This window comes from Telopea speciosissima, chromosome 3, assembly GCF_018873765.1.
Source record: "Telopea speciosissima isolate NSW1024214 ecotype Mountain lineage chromosome 3, Tspe_v1, whole genome shotgun sequence".
Lineage (NCBI taxonomy): Eukaryota > Viridiplantae > Streptophyta > Magnoliopsida > Proteales > Proteaceae > Telopea > Telopea speciosissima.
The window spans coordinates 51806246-51826532 of NC_057918.1; the positions used below are offsets into that span (position 1 = coordinate 51806246).

The window sequence follows — 20287 nt, forward strand, 5'->3', positions numbered from 1 at the left end:
ACTCACAAGAATCGCAATGTCGTCGTGTGTGAGAAAGGTAGATTAACTTGCCCACTAACCCGATAAATACCCTTGTCAACAGCTCACCCTCTTTCTCCCTAAGTTTTGTAGTAGCTTCCATAGGAGTATCTCCAAGGATGACACCTAGCAGCCTGTCAGGCAATAGATCAAGGACATATTTTCGTTGAGAAAGAAAGATGCCCTTTCAAGAGCGAGCAACTTCTATCCCTAGAAAATATTTCAGAGGACCAAGATCTTTGACCTCAAATTCACGGCCAAGGAGGAGCTTCAAATCCTCGATAGCATCACCATCATTACAAGTGACCACAATATCATCCACATAGACTATGAGAAGAGTTACCTTGTCACCAACTCGTCCGATAAACAAAGTGTGATCAGCATTACTCCGCTTATAACCCGCTGAAATCATAGTCTTGTGAAATCGCCAAACCATGCCCTAGGTGACTGCTTTCAGCCCATAAAGTGCACGCCTACTACGCACTTCGCTGGTCCTGCCATCGTGAGAAGCCTGGTGGAATGTCCATATATACCTCCTCCTCAAGCTCCCCATGGAGGAAGGCATTCTTGACATCTAACCGTCAAGATCCCACCCAAGATTTATAAGACAAGATAATAGCACCCGGACAAGTGTTGAGCTTCGACATCGGTGCAAAGGTCTCCGATAGTCAACTCCATAAGTTGAGCGAACCCCTTGCAACCGACGTGCCTTATATCGATCCACGTAACCATCACCTCTTCGTTTGACCACGAAGACCCATCTACATCCAACCGGTTTCTTTCCCGAGGAAGAGTCACAAGCTCCCATGTATTATTTTTATGTAGTGCTCTCATTTCTTCCAACATTGTCGCTTTCCACTTTCCATCTGTAGATGCTTCCGCCAAGTTTTAGGAATCAAACAGAAGAAAGAGAGGATACAAAAGCACGAAAAAGATGGAGAAAGAGAGCTATAAGAAACAACACGAGATATGGGATGTAAAGTACAAGTCCTAAGACTTTCATGCGTGAGCAATAGGTAGGTCGGATGAAGAGGGATTACCAGGAGATGGAGGATCCGGATCTCTGAGCCGCAATTGGATGGGTATTGGTGCTAAAGGGGATTGCAACGCCCTCTTGCTGGTTCTCCGCCTCGTGTAGCGTAGTATGTTGGAATTGTCAATTCTCTTCTCGAAATGCACCAATAGTTCTCTGGATCGAGTCGCCCCCCAAGAGGAACATTAACAACACTATTTTCTATGGTCTCCCCCGTAAAGGATTCCCATTAAAGTGAGGGAGGAACAGCCGAGGAGTTGGGACATCATCCAAAGGAGGTTGGGCATCACCAAAGGAGGTCGGGCAGCAGGCCAGTGAGGAACCTCTAGTGGAGGAATCTCAAAGGGCACATCTTCACTAGAACTCTCCTCAAGAGGTGGTGAAGAATAATAAGAAAGGGTCTCATGGAAAACAACATCCATACTCACCAAGGTACGACGGGAAGGGGATGGTAACACTTATAACCTTTCTCGGGTTGGAGAATAACCCAAGAAAATACAACGGAGCCCACGAGGCTCAAGCTTGCCCGGAGATCCGGTATCCCTAGCATAACACACACACCCAAATACTTGGGAGGGGACAATAAAGGAGGAATGACCCAAGAAAAATATCGTAGGGGGTACGGGAATTAAGAACCCGAGAAGGAGCCTATTGATAAGATAGGCAAGCGAGAACCGCATCCCCAATATTGAGAAGGAACATTCCTCCCAAACATCAAAGCCCGGCCATTTCCAACAAATGACGGTTTTTCCTTTCTCGCCACACCATTCGGCGGGGGTATCAACACAACTAGTTTGGTGAATGATGCCATGATCAGCCAAATATTTTTGAAATTGTGATTCAAAGAACTCGGTTCCATTATCACTTCTCAATATTTGGAGAGTAGCCTGAACCGAGTTTGAATCACTTATGAAAATGCTGAAAACATGAGAAAACCTGATTTTATGTGCAAAAGATATACCCAAGTGTTCCGAGAATGACAATCAATAAAAGAGACAAACCAATGATGACCGTAAATGGGAGGGCTTCATGCGATCAGGCCCCAAACATCGAATGTACCAAATTAAAGCAAGAAGAACTCCTTTTATTTGAAATAGGATAATTTGAACGTGTCTGCTTGGCGTAACACAAGCTCCTCACAAAAAAGTCATCCTTAGTAGTAAGTGACTCAAACGAGGAAATAAATGAGCTAAAATTCCTAAAGGGGGAACCTAACCGAGAGTGCCACTGGTAAAGTTCAAGAGACCAAGGAGTTCGATCATGCAGCCGGAGAAGGCAAAGGCGGTGGAGAGAAGCGACCGTCATCAAGGTGTACAAGCCACCATGCACTTTACCCAATCCAATCGCCTTCCCGCAGGCCGATCTCGAAAACACACAATGAGAGGGAAAAAAGTGACTTTGCAGCTTAAGATCACGAGTAATACTACTAATGGAAAGAAGGTTAGTAGTAAAATTAGGAATATGTAAAAATGTGAAGACAAAGGAAGAGAGGAAGTGCAGTTGATGAGTCCTTTTCCGGATATCAAGAAAGGGACCCATCACCACTTTTGACCTTATCTTTCCCGAAGGGAGAATATCCAGAAACAGACTAGAGGAACCGGTCATATGACTCGTGAGCTCCACCCATGATCCAAGGATGGGAAGCCACGAAGCCACAATGACCTACAAATGGAATATCCGACCGGGCAAAGTGCGAACTCAAGGAGCCGAGGAATTGGCAGAGGCCGATGTAGCAGAGGGCAAAGCAGCAGCGAAGTCCCGAGCATACGAAGGAGGGCCTCGTAGATCATCCCGGGGATGTAACAGCCACGTGCGAGTGAGTCATGCAGTGAGTCAGCCTCTCACCCCGATGGGCCTTGGTCTGTCTTTATCTTTGTCTGGCACCCTTTTAGTTTCAAAATCAGCGGGTTTCCCAATGAAGTTTCCAACACTTCTCCTTGGTGTGGTAAGGTTTGTGACAAAGACTCACAAACAACAGCCTGTAGTAGAATCACAAGAGAAGCAATGCCACTAGGTGTAGGAGTGGGAGGGGCACTGACTTGAGAGCCGATCCGTCGTAATAGGAGGGTGCAACATGGCAGCCCCTACGGTTTTCTTCGAGGAGACGAGGGCATAGGACTGTTAAGTGTGGGAAAAGGCTTGTGACCCACACTTGAACCCGAATCTGATCATACTCCACATTTAATCCTCGCTAAGAAATCATAAACCCCGATCTTGTCCATGTGTTGCTTATAAGAAGTAATATCTCGGCAGTTGTATTGGGTGAAAATCGTAAAAATGGTCCAATTGTTGCAAAGGCTGCGCGAAGGTAGCATAGTATTTGGAGACCGCCAATTCCTCCCCGAGTAGTGTGAAGGACCTTCTTCCCGATTTCATATACCGGGCATCATTGCCCAAGCTGTCCATAAGTCTCCTCGCAAGCAGCCCCAAATTTCGAGGTCATCAAGAAGAAGAAAATTGTGTTGTAGATCTCAGAACCATAGAACCAATCAAGTAGGACATAAGAACTCCATTGTTGGCAAGCCACCTGTCCTGAGCAGCCCCAACCTCAGAGGGCATAGGGTGGATCCCCTAATATGACCGAAGAAGGCCACGGCCAAGAATGGCAAAGGAGGCGGACCCTGCACCAAAGTAGGTAATTGGTGCCATCCAACTTGATTGGATTTGGAGAAAGTATGATACTCGGTTTGCTGTTTCCATCACCAACATAAAGTAGCATCGAATCCATAGAGTCACCCATGGAGACAGTGAAGAATCCCAAATCGGAGAAGAGGGCTGTTGTGAAGAGAAAGCCAAGAACACCTCCAAGTTAAGGGCTGAAACAAGGATGAAAGCCCTCTAATAATAAAGGAATAAGTGTCTCCAAGAATCAGCAACAAGAAAGAGAAAACCTTGAGATCGATATTTTCGGGTTTTGAAAAAACCCTCGAAATTGCCGAAATCGATAAGATGATATGAGGCCTGGAAAATGACTGTGAGGCTGAAATTGCAGTCAAGTACACTTGAACAGATGTGAAGCACTCCTCAAAAAATCAGAATTAATCGATAAGTGGAACCCCAAGATCGACAATTGTCGGGGTTTTGAAAAACCCCCGAAAGTGTGAAGAGATATCGATCTTGAGGGCTGGAACTTGATGTAGCTTGATGTAGGTGCCGGAATACTGATCTGCCGCAGTGTCCGAAGCTCCAATATAGTGAACAAAATCCTTGTAATATAGTGTGAATCTGTCCAATGAAGGCTGAAGTCTTTCAATATTCGCAGCAAAGGAGTGCAGCACCTTATCGATCAATTCTTCATATCATGGGATGAGGTAAAGGAGGGCAGCAGCTGGATCAATTGATCACCTCATCGGTGCTGCCTATGGGGACAGAGAAGAACAAAACGAAACAAAGGGAAGAAGAGAAGAAAAGAGAAGAGAAAGGGAGAAAGATCGAGAATTAGAGAGGGAAGGAGATCGTGGATTGCAACCGAGTTCTAATCCACCGATACCATGTTAAGAGGACCAGATTTAGAACTCGATGCTTGGATGATTAATCCATCCCAAGCACATTCTTATTTATAAGAATAATTGAATAGTAAAATATGTACATGAGCAATGTGGGACTAAACCACATAATACAAAAACTAACAAAATAACAAAGAAAAGGTCCAGAATACCCCCACGGTATTCTGGCCATATATCTAACAATATGAATTCTGGATTGGCTTGTCTAAGGATTAGGTTTAGATTGATATTTGGTTTTGATTTCTGATAAGATTTCATGGAATACAATGCAGAGTACAAATCCAAATCCTTCCCTACTTGGCCAATATAACTGGTTCAGCTCCAATTTGATAGAAAATATAACCCCCCCTCCCCGCCCCACAAAAAAAATTACATGATGGATACTGCATTAGGCAATGGAATGCAGCTCCTCTTATTCTGATAATTGCAAACAAAACCTCTGGTTTTCATTTTCTCCTAAAGAGCAACGTAGAGGATGATTTTAAATAAACTCCCCAGCCATAGATGTCAAGGCGTCGCATCCAAGTGCCTTTGCTGGAAGGGCGCCTTGGTTGCCGAGGCACTACCTAGGCAACTTGTTGATGTTGCCTCGACTTCCAGGCCCCCTCCGATGCCTTGGGTCGCCTAGATGTTGTGACAACAATGTCCCAGCTGTAGTTTGATAGTATCAATCTTTGCTAAATCAAGACTTACATTAGATATAAATTAAAGATACACAGTTGAAAGCTGGTTGATCACAGGGATTTTTCACTCGACAGGGAATCATGAAATAGAAAGTCTACATTGTACAGTTGATTTTTGGCATGTGACATAGCCATAGTTCGAAAACCCGCCGAAATTTTGGAAATCTCGGTAGTTTCGAAGTCACTGAGACGAAATACAATGCGCAATATACAACACACTATTCCAACCAAAATTTTGCCTGCGAATTTCAGTACTGTTTGTACCGTCTCACCAAAACGACACAAAACTAAGGCATAAATATACCTCATTCCGTGAGTTCTGGCAAAAAGTTGGACCAGAACTCACTAGTTTCAGTGGTTTCAACCTGGAGAAGGGGAGAAGCGCTGGAAACTTGGGTTTTTTCCACATCACGCCTACAAGCTACTAGAATACACTGCTAGGGGTTGCCACATCACTCCAAAGAGATCAGTTGTTGTTTACTGGGGAAGATTTGGCCACATTCAACTATTTCAGGTAAACAATGCATGTCGGCTCCATTGGACCATGAGTAAACTCGATCCAGCACATCATAGTTCATGTCAGTAGACAGTCATAGTATTGTGTTGTTGGGACATGGAATACTTAGGTGTCCATGTATTGTTCACTGTACTTTGTAATTTGTAGTTTCTACTTTAATTATTTCAACATAATTAATCAATATTATGTTCCTTTCATTGCGGGCCTTCGTGCAACGGTTAGAAGTTGCTCCATTGTTACCAAGTGGTCAAGGGTTCAAGTCTACAAACAGCCTTTCTGCGTTAGTAGGAGTAAGGCTACATACATTATGACCCTCCCCAAACCCCGCATTTGCCGGGTCCTCATGCACTGGGTACGCCCTTTTTTATGTTCTTTCATCCCTTGTTGCATAATTTTTACTTGTTTCAGTTTCCTAGTCAGTTTAAGTTACCAAATGGGTTAAGGATTGGGTTAGGCCTTTCCTTTTTGATGTAGAAGTCTATTTTGAGTCTTTTATATAAGGTTGTAAGGGGGCCAGTATTGCACAAGAATTTTGATTAATGAAAAGCATTTTGCTGCTCTTCTTCTCCATTGAAGATTTTTGTCTTGTGTTTGATTAAGGCTGGTGGGGTTGGTGTTTGATCCAATCGACACCTTGCAATGTGAAGTTCGGGTGGATCATTTGAAGGAATTGGTGTTTGATCTGATTGACATCTTGCGGTGGGAAGCCCGGGTGGTACGAATTGGTTATTTGTTTTCTCCATTTCTGTTACGTTCAAGTTCAACATTCAAGTTCTGATTTCAAGAGTGTTTCTACATCATCAAGCACTGTTCAAGTTTACAACATCACCGCAAGTCTGATCCAATCTTTTTTTCATCCACAAGTAAGTCTAGAACTGAAAACCTGCAACTATTCTTCTTCCCTTCTAGAAGGTCACATATGCAAGGTGATTTCCGCGAGAATTATGCCCAGCCAAATCTAACCGTTAGAACCTGCTAAAATTTTGATCGAATCTTCCTCAAACCCTAAAAAAGGCTCGATCCAAGTTTCATACCATCCACCCATCCGATTGTCTGAAATTACACTTTTACCCCTCTCTCCTATCTCTACTAGGAAACCTCCATAACTTCAGATTTAACCATCTGATTTAGCCGTAACTTTCAGCATATATTCCCCTCCACCCTACCCACACTCAACCTAAATATTAAGCCCATTCAACCACCTGATTTCCTATTATTATCTCTAAACCTGACTTGCTGCCAATTCATTTCAGCATACATTCTTCCATCAAAACTTAACGTAACGTTCACTGATAGATTCCCCTACACCTGCCTAACATAACCAACACCTCAAACCCTAACCCTAATTTTGACCTAAAATCATATTCTGCCTCAATCAGACTACCTGTTCATAACAGATCCTGGTTTACTGGCTCGTAGTTGGGTCTCCTACCAATCTAGGACTACATTACACATCACAGTAACTCCATATGTCCCCCATTGAAGCTTCAATGTGTCTATATACTCATCAAGCTCTTTCTTTTGTCGGGGCAAATAGACATTCCTCCATTCCCATGGAAGTGGGCCCCTTCACTCCTGGGCCAGCTCTCCTTACAGTGTCAAGCATCGCCTGGTAGTATGATCCCTGAGCAGCAATAGCTGGTATGTTGTGGTAGAAGAAGTTGGAAACAACATCACCAAGTTTTTATTTCATATTACCCCAGGCTTGCTTTATAGTTCTCTGTCTGGTATCCTGCTGCCTGTACACTAGAGGATCCTGCTGAAGAACCTCAAGGGGATCATCATCTGGAGATGGGGATGCTGGTGCTTGGTGTCGGTGCCCTCACACTCTGGGATCTCCTGAAAGGCAAATCGTCCTACCTCTGCTTCTTCCTCTTCTCCCCTGCTAGTATTGCATCTGATCCAGCTGCTCTAGAACCAGAGCCAACTGCTCCTTTGCCCAGCTCTACAGCCCTAACCCTCTCAATCTGATGTGACAGTCAGCTCTCTCACTAGGCCTGCTGGAACTCCCTATACTCTGCCTGTCTCAAAATCCTTAGGCCTGTAATCACTGTCAGAGTCATCAGATGCAGCCCCTGCCCATGGTGTCTCTATAAGACTGCCTCATCAAACTTTTCTTCTGCCCTTTGCTTTTCTGTGCTCTTTAGTCTTCCTCCCCGTAAGTGTTTAGACACGGCCTGCTCCACCTCATAAGGAATTTAGCACCGTTTGGCCACATCACAGTAACCACCAACCAAATGCTGATTCAATCTAGTAGCCCCTCCAAAGTTTAAAACCTTTAGACAATACCTAAACCTTGCCTTTTTCTTGTAGTTTCCTATAGCTCTCAATGGTTCTATGCTATCTCTCCGTCCATCCTCAGCCATTGTGCAGCAATCTCACACTTTTTTACGCTGTTACATATAAAAAAGCATACATTATTATTAGCAATTCAACATTTCAAACTCTAAAACAACCATTTAGCTAATTCCTATTTTTCCCCTAGCTCTCTTATTTTTTTCTTAATTAAAAAAAAAAAAAAATATATATATATATATATGTATATATATAATTTCTTTAAGAAAAATAATATCATAATTTATGAAAAAACCATACAATGGAATGAGATTTGAATCATCATTTGCAATGTGAAATACATCAACAATGCTTTCAGTAAATTTAAGGAATTTTCGAAGTAAAACAGAATTTTTGTCCTACTTTTCATAATTTCTGTAATTATTTAAAAGCCACGAGAAGGGATTTCTATACTTCGCATCTAAATAAATTGTGTAATTTGAAAATTACAGAAATTAAAATAATTAATTTTAAGACTGAAAAAAAAAGGACACTGAAAGGCCATAGACCGGCAAATAGTGTCCAACATATATGTTGAATTATGTACACCAGAATACCGTGGGGGTTTTCTGGTCTTTTTCCTATATTTATTTCATGTACAGCCATGTCAGCTATGTTGAGGACAATTCTGTCCATGTATTTTCTATCTGTTAATATAAATATATGGCTTGGGGTCTACCTTAGACCACCGAAACATTATTCTCTAATTCTAAACCCTCTCAACGTGGCATCAGAGCAGGTTATGAATTACGGACCTTCCCCTCCCTCCATTCTCGATTTTTTCCTCCCCTTCAATCTCGATTTTTTCTTCTCCTTCTTCTTCTTCTTCTTCTGTCTTGATCCCCTTGCTTCCATTCTCCCACTAGGGCAGCACTGATGAGGTGATCTATAGATCCAGTTGCTGCCCTCAATTACCTCTTTCCATGCTGCAATTTTTTGATCGATAGGGACAAAGTTACCTGTCTGCGATATTTGGAACTTCAGGTTTTTTTGGGATTGCTTCCATCTCTGCTACAAGGGACCAATCCTCCTCTTTGAAGACCAAGAACTGCAGCAGGCTTTCTCCTCTGATTCAGTTCCTATCTCTAGTTGCATTCAAGACCTCCTAAGATCGATTTTTCACAAAAAATAGGGTTTTTTTTCAAATCCTTGACAATTATCGATCTAGGAGTTGGTGACTTCTATTGGTTCTGATTTTTTGAAGGCTGTTTCTCTACTTATAAAGGCATCGACTTCTATTTGAGCTTCAACAATTCAGTTTTTGGGCCCATTCTTCCCTACATCGATTTCAGCCAAACAAGTAGGGGTTACACTTGTGTGCTGCTGCTGATTTTTGGAGACATATATTCTCCCATTGAAAGGGGATTCTCCTCCAATTTGCAGCCCTTAATTTGAAGGAATTCTTGGGTTTCTCATTACCACAGCCCTTCTCTGCGATTTGGGTTTCTCTACTGCATTATGGGTGACTCTGAAGTCTCTACTGGCACTTCTATTGCTGATGGGCTTGGTAGGAATGACAACCGTGATCTCCTCCCTAATCCTATCAAACTGGATGGGAGCAATTATTTGATCTGGTCTCGCTCGGCATACTTTGCTATTGCTGGCCATGGGCTTACTGGCCATATTGATGGTACTATTACTATGCCGACTGCCCCTGGCCCTCTCTTGACCAGATAGATCTCCAACAATGGTATATTTATGTCCTATTTGATTGGCTCAATGCAATCAGACCTTGTCAGTGGTTTCCTTCTCCTTGATACAGCCCATCAGATCTGGTCTGCTTGCAAGAAGACATATGGACAGCTCGGTAATGATGCACAGGTGTATGAACTCCGGAAGAAGGCCAATAATACTACTCAGGGGGAGTTATCTGTCTCCAAGTACTATGCTACTTTGTGCAGTATCTGGCAGCAATTGGACCATTTTTCTAATTACCATCCCACTACAGCTACCAATATCACTGCATATAAGAAGCATCTGGACAAAACCAGGGTGTATGATTTTTTGGCTGGTTTGAACATGGAGTATGACCAGATTCGTGTTCAAGTGTTGGGGTCATTCTCCTTTTCCCACACTTGAACAATCCTATGCTTTGGTCTCCTCTGAAGAGAACCGTCGGGCAACTATGCCCCACCCTCCTGTTACTGACAGATCAGCCCTCCAAACTGCTGCCCAGGCTACCCCTGCACCTGTCGGACATGTTTCTCTTGGTGATTCTACTACAGGGACTGTTACTTGTAAGCATTATCACAAGCCTTACCACACCAAAGAGAAGTACTAGAAGCTTCACGGGAAACCAACTGACTTTAAGGCTAAAGGGGCTGCAAAGAAGAAGACAAAAAATAAGGCGAACCACTTTGAATCTGTTCCTACAGCCCTGGCTACTGACACTGGTCTATCCCAGGATGATCTACAGGCTTTCCTACAAGTGCTAAGGTCTTCCACTGCTGCTGCCTCTACTACATCAGCTCCTGCCACCTCTTCTGCTCCTTCAGGTTCACACTTTGCCCGGTCAGGTATTCCATTTGGTGGTCATTGTGCTTCTGTAGCTTCCCATCCTTGGATCATAGATTCTGGAGCTACGGATCACATGACCGATTCCTCTAGCCTATTCCATTGGTATTCTCCCACTTCTGGGAAAGACAAGGTCAAAGTAGCTAATGGTTCCCTTTCCTCCATATCTGGAAAAGGAATCATCAACTGCGCTTCCTCCCTTCCTTTGTCTTCTGTTTTGCATATTCCTAATTTTACTACTAACCTTCTTTCCATTAGTAGTATTACTCATGATCTTAACTGCAAAGTGACTTTTTTTCCTTCCCATTGTGTTTTTCAGGATCTGGCCTCTGGGAAGACAATTGGTTTGGGTAAAATGCATGGTGGCTTGTACATGCTTGATGATGGTCGTCTCACTCCACCCCCATTACCATCTCCACATCAGAACTCCTTAGTCTCTTCTGAAATTTACTAGTAGCACTCTAGATTAGGTCATCCTCCATTAGGGATTTTAGCATCTTTATTTTCAAAACATGTGATAAGACCGAATTTTTTCTTGTGCTTGTGTTCTGGCCAAACAGACACATTCAACTTATTCAATTTCAAATAAAGGGAGTTCTTCACTTTTTCAATTGGTGCATTCTGATGTTTGGGGCCCTAGTCGTAAAACTTCCCTTTCTGGTCATCGTTGGTTTCTTTCTTTTATTGATTGTCATTCTACACATACATGGATTTATCTTATGCACACCAAGAGTCAAGTTTTTTCCTGTTTTCAGCATTTTCATAAAATGGTCCAAACTCAGTTCCAGGCTAGTCTCAAGGTTTTGAGAAGTGATAATAGCACAGAGTATAGGGAAACTCAATTTCAAAGTATTTTGCTGATAATGGGATTATTCACCAAACTAGTTACGTCGATACCCCAGCCCAAAATGGTATGGCTGAAAGGAAGAACCGACACTTGTTGGAAGTGGCCAGGGCGTTAATGCTTTCGCACCATGTTCCCTCCCAATATTAGGGGGATGTTGTTCCCACTGCAACCTATCTCGTTAATCGGTTGCCTTCCCGTGTTCTTACTCCCGAAGTCCGGTAGAACTTTTACATGGGAATTCCCCCTTTGTGGTTCCTCCCAAAGTGTTTGGTTGTGTGTGCTATGCCAGAGAAACGAAATCTCATGGCAAACTTGAACCTCGTGGGTTGCGGTGTGTTTTTTTGTGTTACTCTCCAACCCAGAAAGGTTATAAGTGTCACCATCCCCCTTCCATCGTACTCTGGTCTGTATGGATGTCGTTTTTCATGAAAGCCTTTCCTATTATCCATCCCCACATCTTCAGGGGGAGAATTCTAGTTCTAGTGCAGATGTGTATGTGTTTCCATCCCTTGAAGTTCCTCCTCTCCCATCCCCTTCGGCTGCTGCCCAGCCTACTTTGGCTGCCCAGCCTCCTTTAGCTGCTGCCCCTTCTTCCCAAGGGATTCCTTTATAGGGGGTGCTTGTAGAAAATAATGATGGTGATGTTCCTAGTCAGGGGGAGTTGACTCCAGTCCAGGGAACCATCAGTGACTTTCAGAAGAGAATTGACAACTCGAATGTCATCACCTATCAAAAGAGATGCTCCAAAAGAGGGCAGCATCAATCCACTGTGGCACCAATACCTATCCAATTGCCGGCTCAGGATCCAGATCTTCCTCCTCCTCCTGGTGAGACCTCTCCTTTCGAACTACCTATTGCTCATCGCAAAGGTACTAGGACTTACACCCTGCATCCCATTTCTCGCTTTGTTTCTTATAGTTCTTTTTCTTCGTCTTTTCGTGCATTTGTGTCCTCTCTTTCTTCTGTTTTTGTTCTAAAAAAATTGGCAAGAAGCTTATGCAGATGGAAAGTGGAAGGCAGCTATGTTGGAAGAAATGAAAGCCTTGAAAAAAAAAATAATAATTGGGATCTTGTAGCTCTTCCTCCAGGGAAAAAACCAGTGGGATGTAAGTGGGTGTCTGTGGTCAAATAGAAGGTTGATGGGACTGTGGATCAATATAAGGCACGTTTGGTTGTAAAAGGCTTCATTCAGACATATGGGATTGACTACTAGGAGACCTTTGCTCCTGTTACAAAGTTGAATACAGTTCGGGTTTTGCTATCTTGTGCAGTCAATCTTAGATGGGATCTACAACAGCTGGATGTGAAGAATGCCTTCCTAAATGGAGAACTTGGTGAGGAGGTGTACATAGATATTCCACCAGGGTTTTCTTGTGACAATAATCAAGGTAAAGTGTGCAAATTGAAGTGAGCACTTTATGGGCTGAAGCAGTTACTTAGAGCATGGTTTGGTCAGTTTCACAAGGCCATCATTTCTGTGGGCTATAAGCAAAGTAATGCTGATCACACTCTCTTTACAAAGAGTGCTGGTAAAAAACTCACTGTTCTTATAGTCTATGTGGATGACATTGTGGTTACTGGCAACGATGGTGATGAGATCAACCGGTTGAAGAAGTTTCTTGGGCAGGAGTTTGAGATTAAAAAACTAGGGAAGCTACGGTACTTTCTTGGGATTGAGGTTGCCAGGTCTTCTAAAGGCATCTTTCTCTCCCAAAGGAAGTATGTCCTAGACTTGTTGGCTAAAACTGGTTTGTTAGGGTGTCACCCTTCAGATACTCCTATGGAGGCTACTGCCCGTCTCAAATAAAAGGAGGGTGAACCTATTGATAAAGGCCGGTACCAAAGACTAGTGGGGAAGCTGATTTATCTCTCACACACACGTCCAGACATTGTTGTTGATGTGAGTACTGTTAGTTAGTTCATGCATGAGTGCATGACCCCTATTATTCTCATATAGAGGTTGTTCTTCGGATTCTTCACTACTTGAAGTCAGCTCCTGGAAAAGACATTCTTCTGTCTCCTCATGGTCACCTACGGGTAGAGGCATCTACCGATGTTGACTGGGCTGGTTCTGCAGATCGGAAGTCTATCTCTGGGTATTGTTCTTTTGTAAGAGGCAATCTTATCACCTGGCGTAGCAAGAAGCAGAATGTGGTGGCTCGTTCTAGTGCAGAAGCAGAGTTTTGTGCTATGGCACAGGGCATCTGTGAGTTACTTTGGCTGAAAGGCTTGCTACAAGACCTTGGTGTTCCTGTTCATCTTCCTATGATGTTGTACCGTAACAACAAAGCTGCAATCAGCATTGCACACAACCCGGTACAGCATGATCGCACCAAGCATGTTGAAGTGGACAAGCATTTCATTAAGGAGAAGTTGGAAGAAAGGTTGATTTGTGTTCCCTTTGTGAAGTCTACTGATCAGGTTGTTGATATTTTCACTAAGGGATTGTCTGGGAAATTGTTCCATCCTAATCTAGTCAAGTTGGGCATGATTGACATATTTGCTCCAACTTGAGGGGGAGTGTTGAATTATGTACACCAGAATACCATGGGGGTATTCTGGTCTTTTTCCTATATTTATTTCATGTACAGCCATGTCGGCTATGTTAAGGACAATTCTGTCCATGTATTTTCTATCTCTTAATATAAATATATGGCTTGGGGTCTACCTTAGACCACCGAAGCATTATTCTCTAATTCTAAACTCTCTCAACATTATATATAACTGACCTCCAAAAAGTTAGTATAAACCCTATTTTATTCAACTTTTATTTTTGGCAAGAAAATAATTTAACTTTTGCAGAAAAACTGAAAAAAAAATTTAATAACAGAAAAAACAAATTCAATTTATGAAGTCATAGATCAGGTAAACCTGTTCAACATATAAAATATTGAACAACAAGAAGCAAGCATACATCATATTTTTTGCAAAAAAACTCCTTAAGGGAATAGTGTATTACCTTCAAGTTGAAATCTCCTCCAAATGATGTTGTATTGCAGAAAATCCCCACCAAACGATGTTGTTGAGTGACAAGTTTACTTGTTCAAGGCGAGATTTGGTAAAATTTTGGCAAAAAATGAGGTTTTGAGGTGTTTTCCTTCACAATCTACCGAAACCACCGAGACCTGGTGAGACTGCTCGAAATTTCAACCAAGTCTCGTCGAAACCAGGCTTTTATATTAAGTGACTTGGCAGCATTTTCGCCAAAACGAAACCTCAGCTAAACTATGTAATACTTTGAACTTGCATGGGCTTTCAACTTGGTACTTGTCGAAACCAAGACAAATGCCGAGATCTCACAAGATCTCAGCGAGACCTCAAACCATGATCTAAAAAACAGCTCAGATTTGAGTAGAGTATGATTCTAATCTCAGAAACAGTATTCGGTTGGAACCAATAGAAACTATGAAATCGATGCATTCAAAGAGAGAGATAAGAAGAAAAAGTAAATGATGTTCTAGAAGATTATGAAGAAGAGCAAGGAAAGAAAGCACCTGATAGTAGGAGATTATCAGAACTAGAAGAAGTAGAAAAAGAAAATCAATAAATAAAGTCTGGAAAACCCAATCTCGAATGCACAGCTAAACAACACCAAAACTCTTATGAAAACGCAAAATTCTTTACTCAAATCATGTCTAACTGATGGGGGGTTATTACATATATTTAGCCCTTTGAAATCCCTAACCTGACTCAAAAGGACTCCTAATTACTCTCACACAATGACTTGACTTAATGACTTAAAACAGAACTCTTAGACAGCTATTAATATCCTAATCTGACACAAAATCTTCTAACTTAGAAGCTAAGACATCTATCAACTCCTAATCTTGTGCTAAGACCTCAGACCATACCCGAACTTTATGGGCTTATAATTAAGGCCTAGTACACAAAATAAAAAAAACAATAAACAAGTAGCTCAAGGCCCTTACTATCTGTCCATGGTCCAAATAGGGTCTTCCAAAGCTCAACTGGGCAGTCTTAGCTGCACCAACATCATAATGTGTCATTAATACCCTTGTAGATCATACAAGCAACTTGGCAAAAAGGTTATAGCAATACTCAAAGTCTCAAAGAGTGAACAGTACAGAAGAAGGATGACGAACAAAAGTTACCAAGTAAAGACAAATTTTAAAAAAATTAATCTAAATAATCAATAATCAGAACAAAGCTTACTTAATCAGAAGGCAAGCAACATCAACAAACCATTCGTCAATGAATCAATAGGTAGAAAGAAAAAGTACCTGTCTATCCTTCATGTGGTACAAAAAAGATCCACCATAGGTTTTACTGTCAAGTGGCCATCCCAGTGTGTGAAGCACAGAACCAGGTTTATGCTTCCCTTCATCAATTTCCCACACCTAGATATCTCACAAGTTAGGTAAAGGTACTGAAATCAAGAGACAGATCTTTCTCCACAGCTAAAATGAGAAATCTACCTAAGAATGCTGATCACCTTTGGTCAAGGCTTTCAGACAGAACATGAAATAAGCAAACCAAAATGGCTTGATTTCACAACTAAAAGTTACATTTTTTATATGGTGGCTCTTCTCATGGAGCCAATCCGATCACATCCAGAGAAAATAATAGTATCAGGGATAAAAAATAAAAAAAATTGGAGGAGAATGGTAAATAACTGGCTTACAAGCACAAAAGAAGAAATAGGAAAATATACAACAAGCATGGTTTCAGAGCCTTGTGAAACCTTCTAGAGCCAGCAATAAACGTATTGCAAATGCTGATAATCAGTTAAAAGTTTGCTAATTATTATAGCTTACCTCTTTTATGCCTAGAGCATATGTCTGATGTTGTGCTTTTACTTTTTCTCTCAACTTGTAATGTCTCATTATTTTCTGAAACGCAGGAAAAAGCCCCAAGTTGATGATGTTAGTAGGACCATCAGAGAGAGGGGAGGCAAACACGAACTCAACAGTTATGGTCACTGTTGTGTCAATGAGGCAGACACATTTTCACCACACCTCTGATAATGAACCTCGACATCCTTCAGCAAGAAGTGTAATATGACCTGCATTTCACACTCAAAATTTAAGGGAATTAATCTTATTAATCAACATTCAGAAAATCATTCTTGGGAGATAGTGTGGCTCTGTGCATGTTGTGTGCTTTCTTCTATGCAATTAGGGTTAGTTCCAGTTTTGAACCAGTTCGGTCCCCTCTTTGGTTAATTCACATGGCAGTATTTAATATAAGTTCTTCAATATATTTCAGAATTGTTCATGGAATTAAATAATTGCTAACATTATGGTGAAATTACTGTGTTGCCCTTGTCTATCATTAGGCCCTATGTGATAAGACTATAATGACCTTTTTGCCCTCAAACCCTAATATGAGACCTTATGTACACAACATGGACAGCATATTAAAGTGTTTAATATCTTTATATTGCAAGTGGTTGCAACAATGGAAATACCCTTAAAAAACCTACTTTGGTTATCCAAGAGTTGGATTAATTGAATTGCTTGCCTTATTTAATTGTTAATTAATGCAATGATATATTTTGCAACATAAAAATTGTGGGTTGTGGCATGGGCTGGTCATGAGATCACATGTGATGTATGTAATGCACGCTTAATTTATGTTATTCTCTCCCCCCCCCCTCTCTTACACTCCACATTTAATGTGTACACCACCCCAACCCCCACCCCCGGTTGGGCAACCCTAAATGGAAAGGGCTGATTTTCTCAAGGTTTTCCAATGGATTATTATTTTATTAATTATAAAGTTCATGAGATGTAACTTAAAGTATGTGAAGGATATGTAATTTGGAGAACTTCATGCGATGCGCTTCAAGGTGGCGATGAAACATGATGGAGGAGCAACGCCTACCAATTGAGCCCGCGTCCAGTAGGAGCATTCTCAGATTTGATCGAGATACAATTCAATCAATGAAGAATGGTTGTCAAATCCCATAACCATGCCATATATTATAATTATTGTTAAATTTAAGGACATTTTTTTCTTTCTAGTATTTTCGGCTCTACTTCCCACTATACTATAGAGTTGTGGGATTCAGGGGTATACTTGTCTTTTGCACTTATTTTATTTTGTGGTTCATTATTATAAATAGAAGGAAGCAATCTTGCGGCTGGGTATTCTGCCCAAGCCGCAGGCTGTCCTGATGCAGATTTAAATCACCAAATTGAGCTTCTTTTATTAGGAATAAGTCTAAGGTTGGGTCATATACATGTTGGGCCTTTGATCCCATGGGTTTTCTATGTAATAGGCCACTTTTATGGGCTTAAAATATGGATAATTAGGTTGCGTACGGGATTAGATGTTTTAGTCCTATACTTAGTTTTATTTTCATGTTTTTATTGTTTTAAATTGAACCGGGTCTGGTTTGAACTAGTGGTTCAATTTAAGTGATTTTAGTCAATTTTCTTTTAATTGTTTGGTTGGGCTGGATTAGGACTCTATTTTGAGTCTATTTCAGTCTCCTAGTCAGTTTAAGTTACCCAATAGGTTAAGGATTGGGTTAGGTCTTTCCTTTTTTGTTTTTTAGGAGTCTATTTTGAGTGATTGAGTCTTGTACATAAGGTTGGAAGGGGGGCAAACATTGGATACGAATTTTGATATTAATGAAAGCTTTTTCTGCTCTTCTTCTCCATTGAAGATTTTTGTCTTGTATTTGATCAAGGCTGGTGGGATTGGTGTTTGATCCGATTGACACCTTGCAGTGAGAAGCCCAGGTGGTTTGTTGGTGGGATTGGTGTTTGATCCAATCGACACCTTGCAGTGTGAAACTCGGGTGGTTCTTTTGAAGCTCTCCTTCAAGTTCTTTGAAGATCTCCTTCAGTTCTAGTTCAAGACTAAATTTTTATTCAAGTTTCATCTTCCAACAAGCTGCTGCCAGAGAGTTTCTGCAACAACAGTAAGTTAGAAGTGATCCCCATCCCTTCCACTCTTCTTCTAATCCTCTACAGCCCAAACCCTAGTTTCCCCCTTTCTGTTTTTAATTTTCCCATAACCTAAAACCTGCAACTATTCTTCTTCCCTTCTAGAAGGTCAAATGCATGGTGATTTTCGCGATAATTCTGCCCAGCCAAATCTAACCGTTAGAACCTGCTAAGATTTTGATCAAATCTTCCTCAAACCCTAAACGAGACTCGATCCAAATTTCATTACCATCCACCCATCCGATTGTCTGAAATTACACTTTTACCCCTCTCTCCTGTCTTTATTAGGAAACCTCCATAACTCCAGATTTAACCATCTGATTTAGCTGTAACTTTCAGCATATAATCCCCTCCACCCTACCCACACTCAACGTAAATATTAAGCCCATTCAACCACCTGATTTCCTGTTATTATAAACCCTATATTCCATCATCTTCCACTTTTCAAAACCTTAAACCTGACTTGCTGCCAATTAATTCCAGCACACATTCCTCCATCAAAACTTAATGAAACTTTCACTGATAGCTTCCCCTGCACCTGCCTAGCATAACCAACTCCTCAAACCCTAACCTTAACCAAACCCTAATTTTGATCTCTCTCTCCCTCTCTCTCTCTCTCTCTCATTTCTGATTGCAAGGTCTCGATATTGTAACATGATATCACTGTACTTGTAATCAGATCTGAGATTTTTTTTCAGTCATTTTCTACTGATTGTTTTTTCGATTCTCACCATGTGGTTTGCAGCCATCTAATGCTGCAATTATTATGAAGTAATCACTCCTCTTATTTATGGAGTGCACTTTACCTGTTTCTGCTCGAGTATCCTGCTGCTGATTGCAGTCCACATCGAATTCTGATCCACTCTTGATGTATCGATCTCAGGCAGAATACTGATAAGTTCGATCTCTCGTGCTGCTGGTTTTGGTGTTTTTTTTTTGGAGCTTATGTGTTCATGGCTCCTGGTTGCTTCTGTTGCTGATGCTACTTTGTCTTTCATGGTTCGCCACTACTTTTAATATCGATTTTGGCTTCTTCACCAAAATCCAGATACAGCGGTTTCTTCCTGGTTTGTTTTCTGGCATTGCTCTATAGTGGTGAAGCCTTCCCTATTGCTGGTTGTGTATTTTTCTAGTATCTTCTTTTTGGTGATTTGGGCTGCTCCTGTTCTTTTTCTATTGAAATCGATTTTTTGAAATGTCATAACCCTGCTTCCTATTGATTTTCTTTTGGATTTATTATTTTTCTGGTAACATGGCTGAGTCCAAGAATACTTCGGACAATGTTAATGTCCAGATTACTTCTATCAAGCTCAAAGGGAGCTCCAATTACCTGCTTTGAGCTCGAGCTGTTTGGGTTTACATCATGGCTAAGTATAAGCTCCGTCATATTACATCAAGTCCTCCTGCATCTGATTCTAAGGATTATAATGAATGGGTCAAGGACAATGCGATTATTCTTATCTGGTTATGGAACAGTATGGAGCCCGATATTGCTGCCAATGTTATATTCCATACTACTGCCAAGGGAGTGTGGGATGATTTGAAGGAGACATATTCCCAAGAAAAGAGTACGACTCACATCTATGACCTGTATGAGAAGTTGTTCCAACTTCAACAGTCTGACAAGTTTCTACAGGAATACTACAGTACGTTCAAAGGAATGGTTGAAGACCAGAATGTGTTTCAGCCACTTACTACAGACATTGAGAAGCTAAAAGCCCAACGGAATGAATTTTTTGTCTCTAAATTTCATATTGGTCTGAACCCTAATCTAAAGGTTGTATAGGGTCAGTTGCTTGCTGGTGAGTCAGTTCCTACTCTCAATGACACATATTCCAAACTTCAGCGGATTGCTTCTCCTTCCAAGGTTGTACCTCTTGAAGGATCGTTCAGAGTTTTTATCTATATTTCAAAATTTTTA

General features: G+C 41.3%; 1 protein-coding gene across 3 annotated transcripts in view; it reads right to left on the reverse strand.

The window, feature by feature from the left end:
- Nucleotides 1-20287, reverse strand: part of LOC122656497 (electron transfer flavoprotein-ubiquinone oxidoreductase, mitochondrial) — a 138808-nt gene that overhangs the window by 88786 nt on the left and 29735 nt on the right. For 2 of the 3 annotated variants that reach the window (XM_043851039.1, XM_043851040.1), the window contains exons 6-8: nucleotides 16429-16475; nucleotides 16228-16302; nucleotides 15694-15810 (exon numbers count right to left, since the gene is read on the reverse strand). In XM_043851039.1, the coding sequence (XP_043706974.1) occupies nucleotides 15694-15810; nucleotides 16228-16302; nucleotides 16429-16475 (239 nt within the window). The remainder of the gene's footprint in view (nucleotides 1-15693; nucleotides 15811-16227; nucleotides 16303-16428; nucleotides 16476-20287) is intronic. The other variant, XM_043851041.1, reaches the window with a different exon arrangement.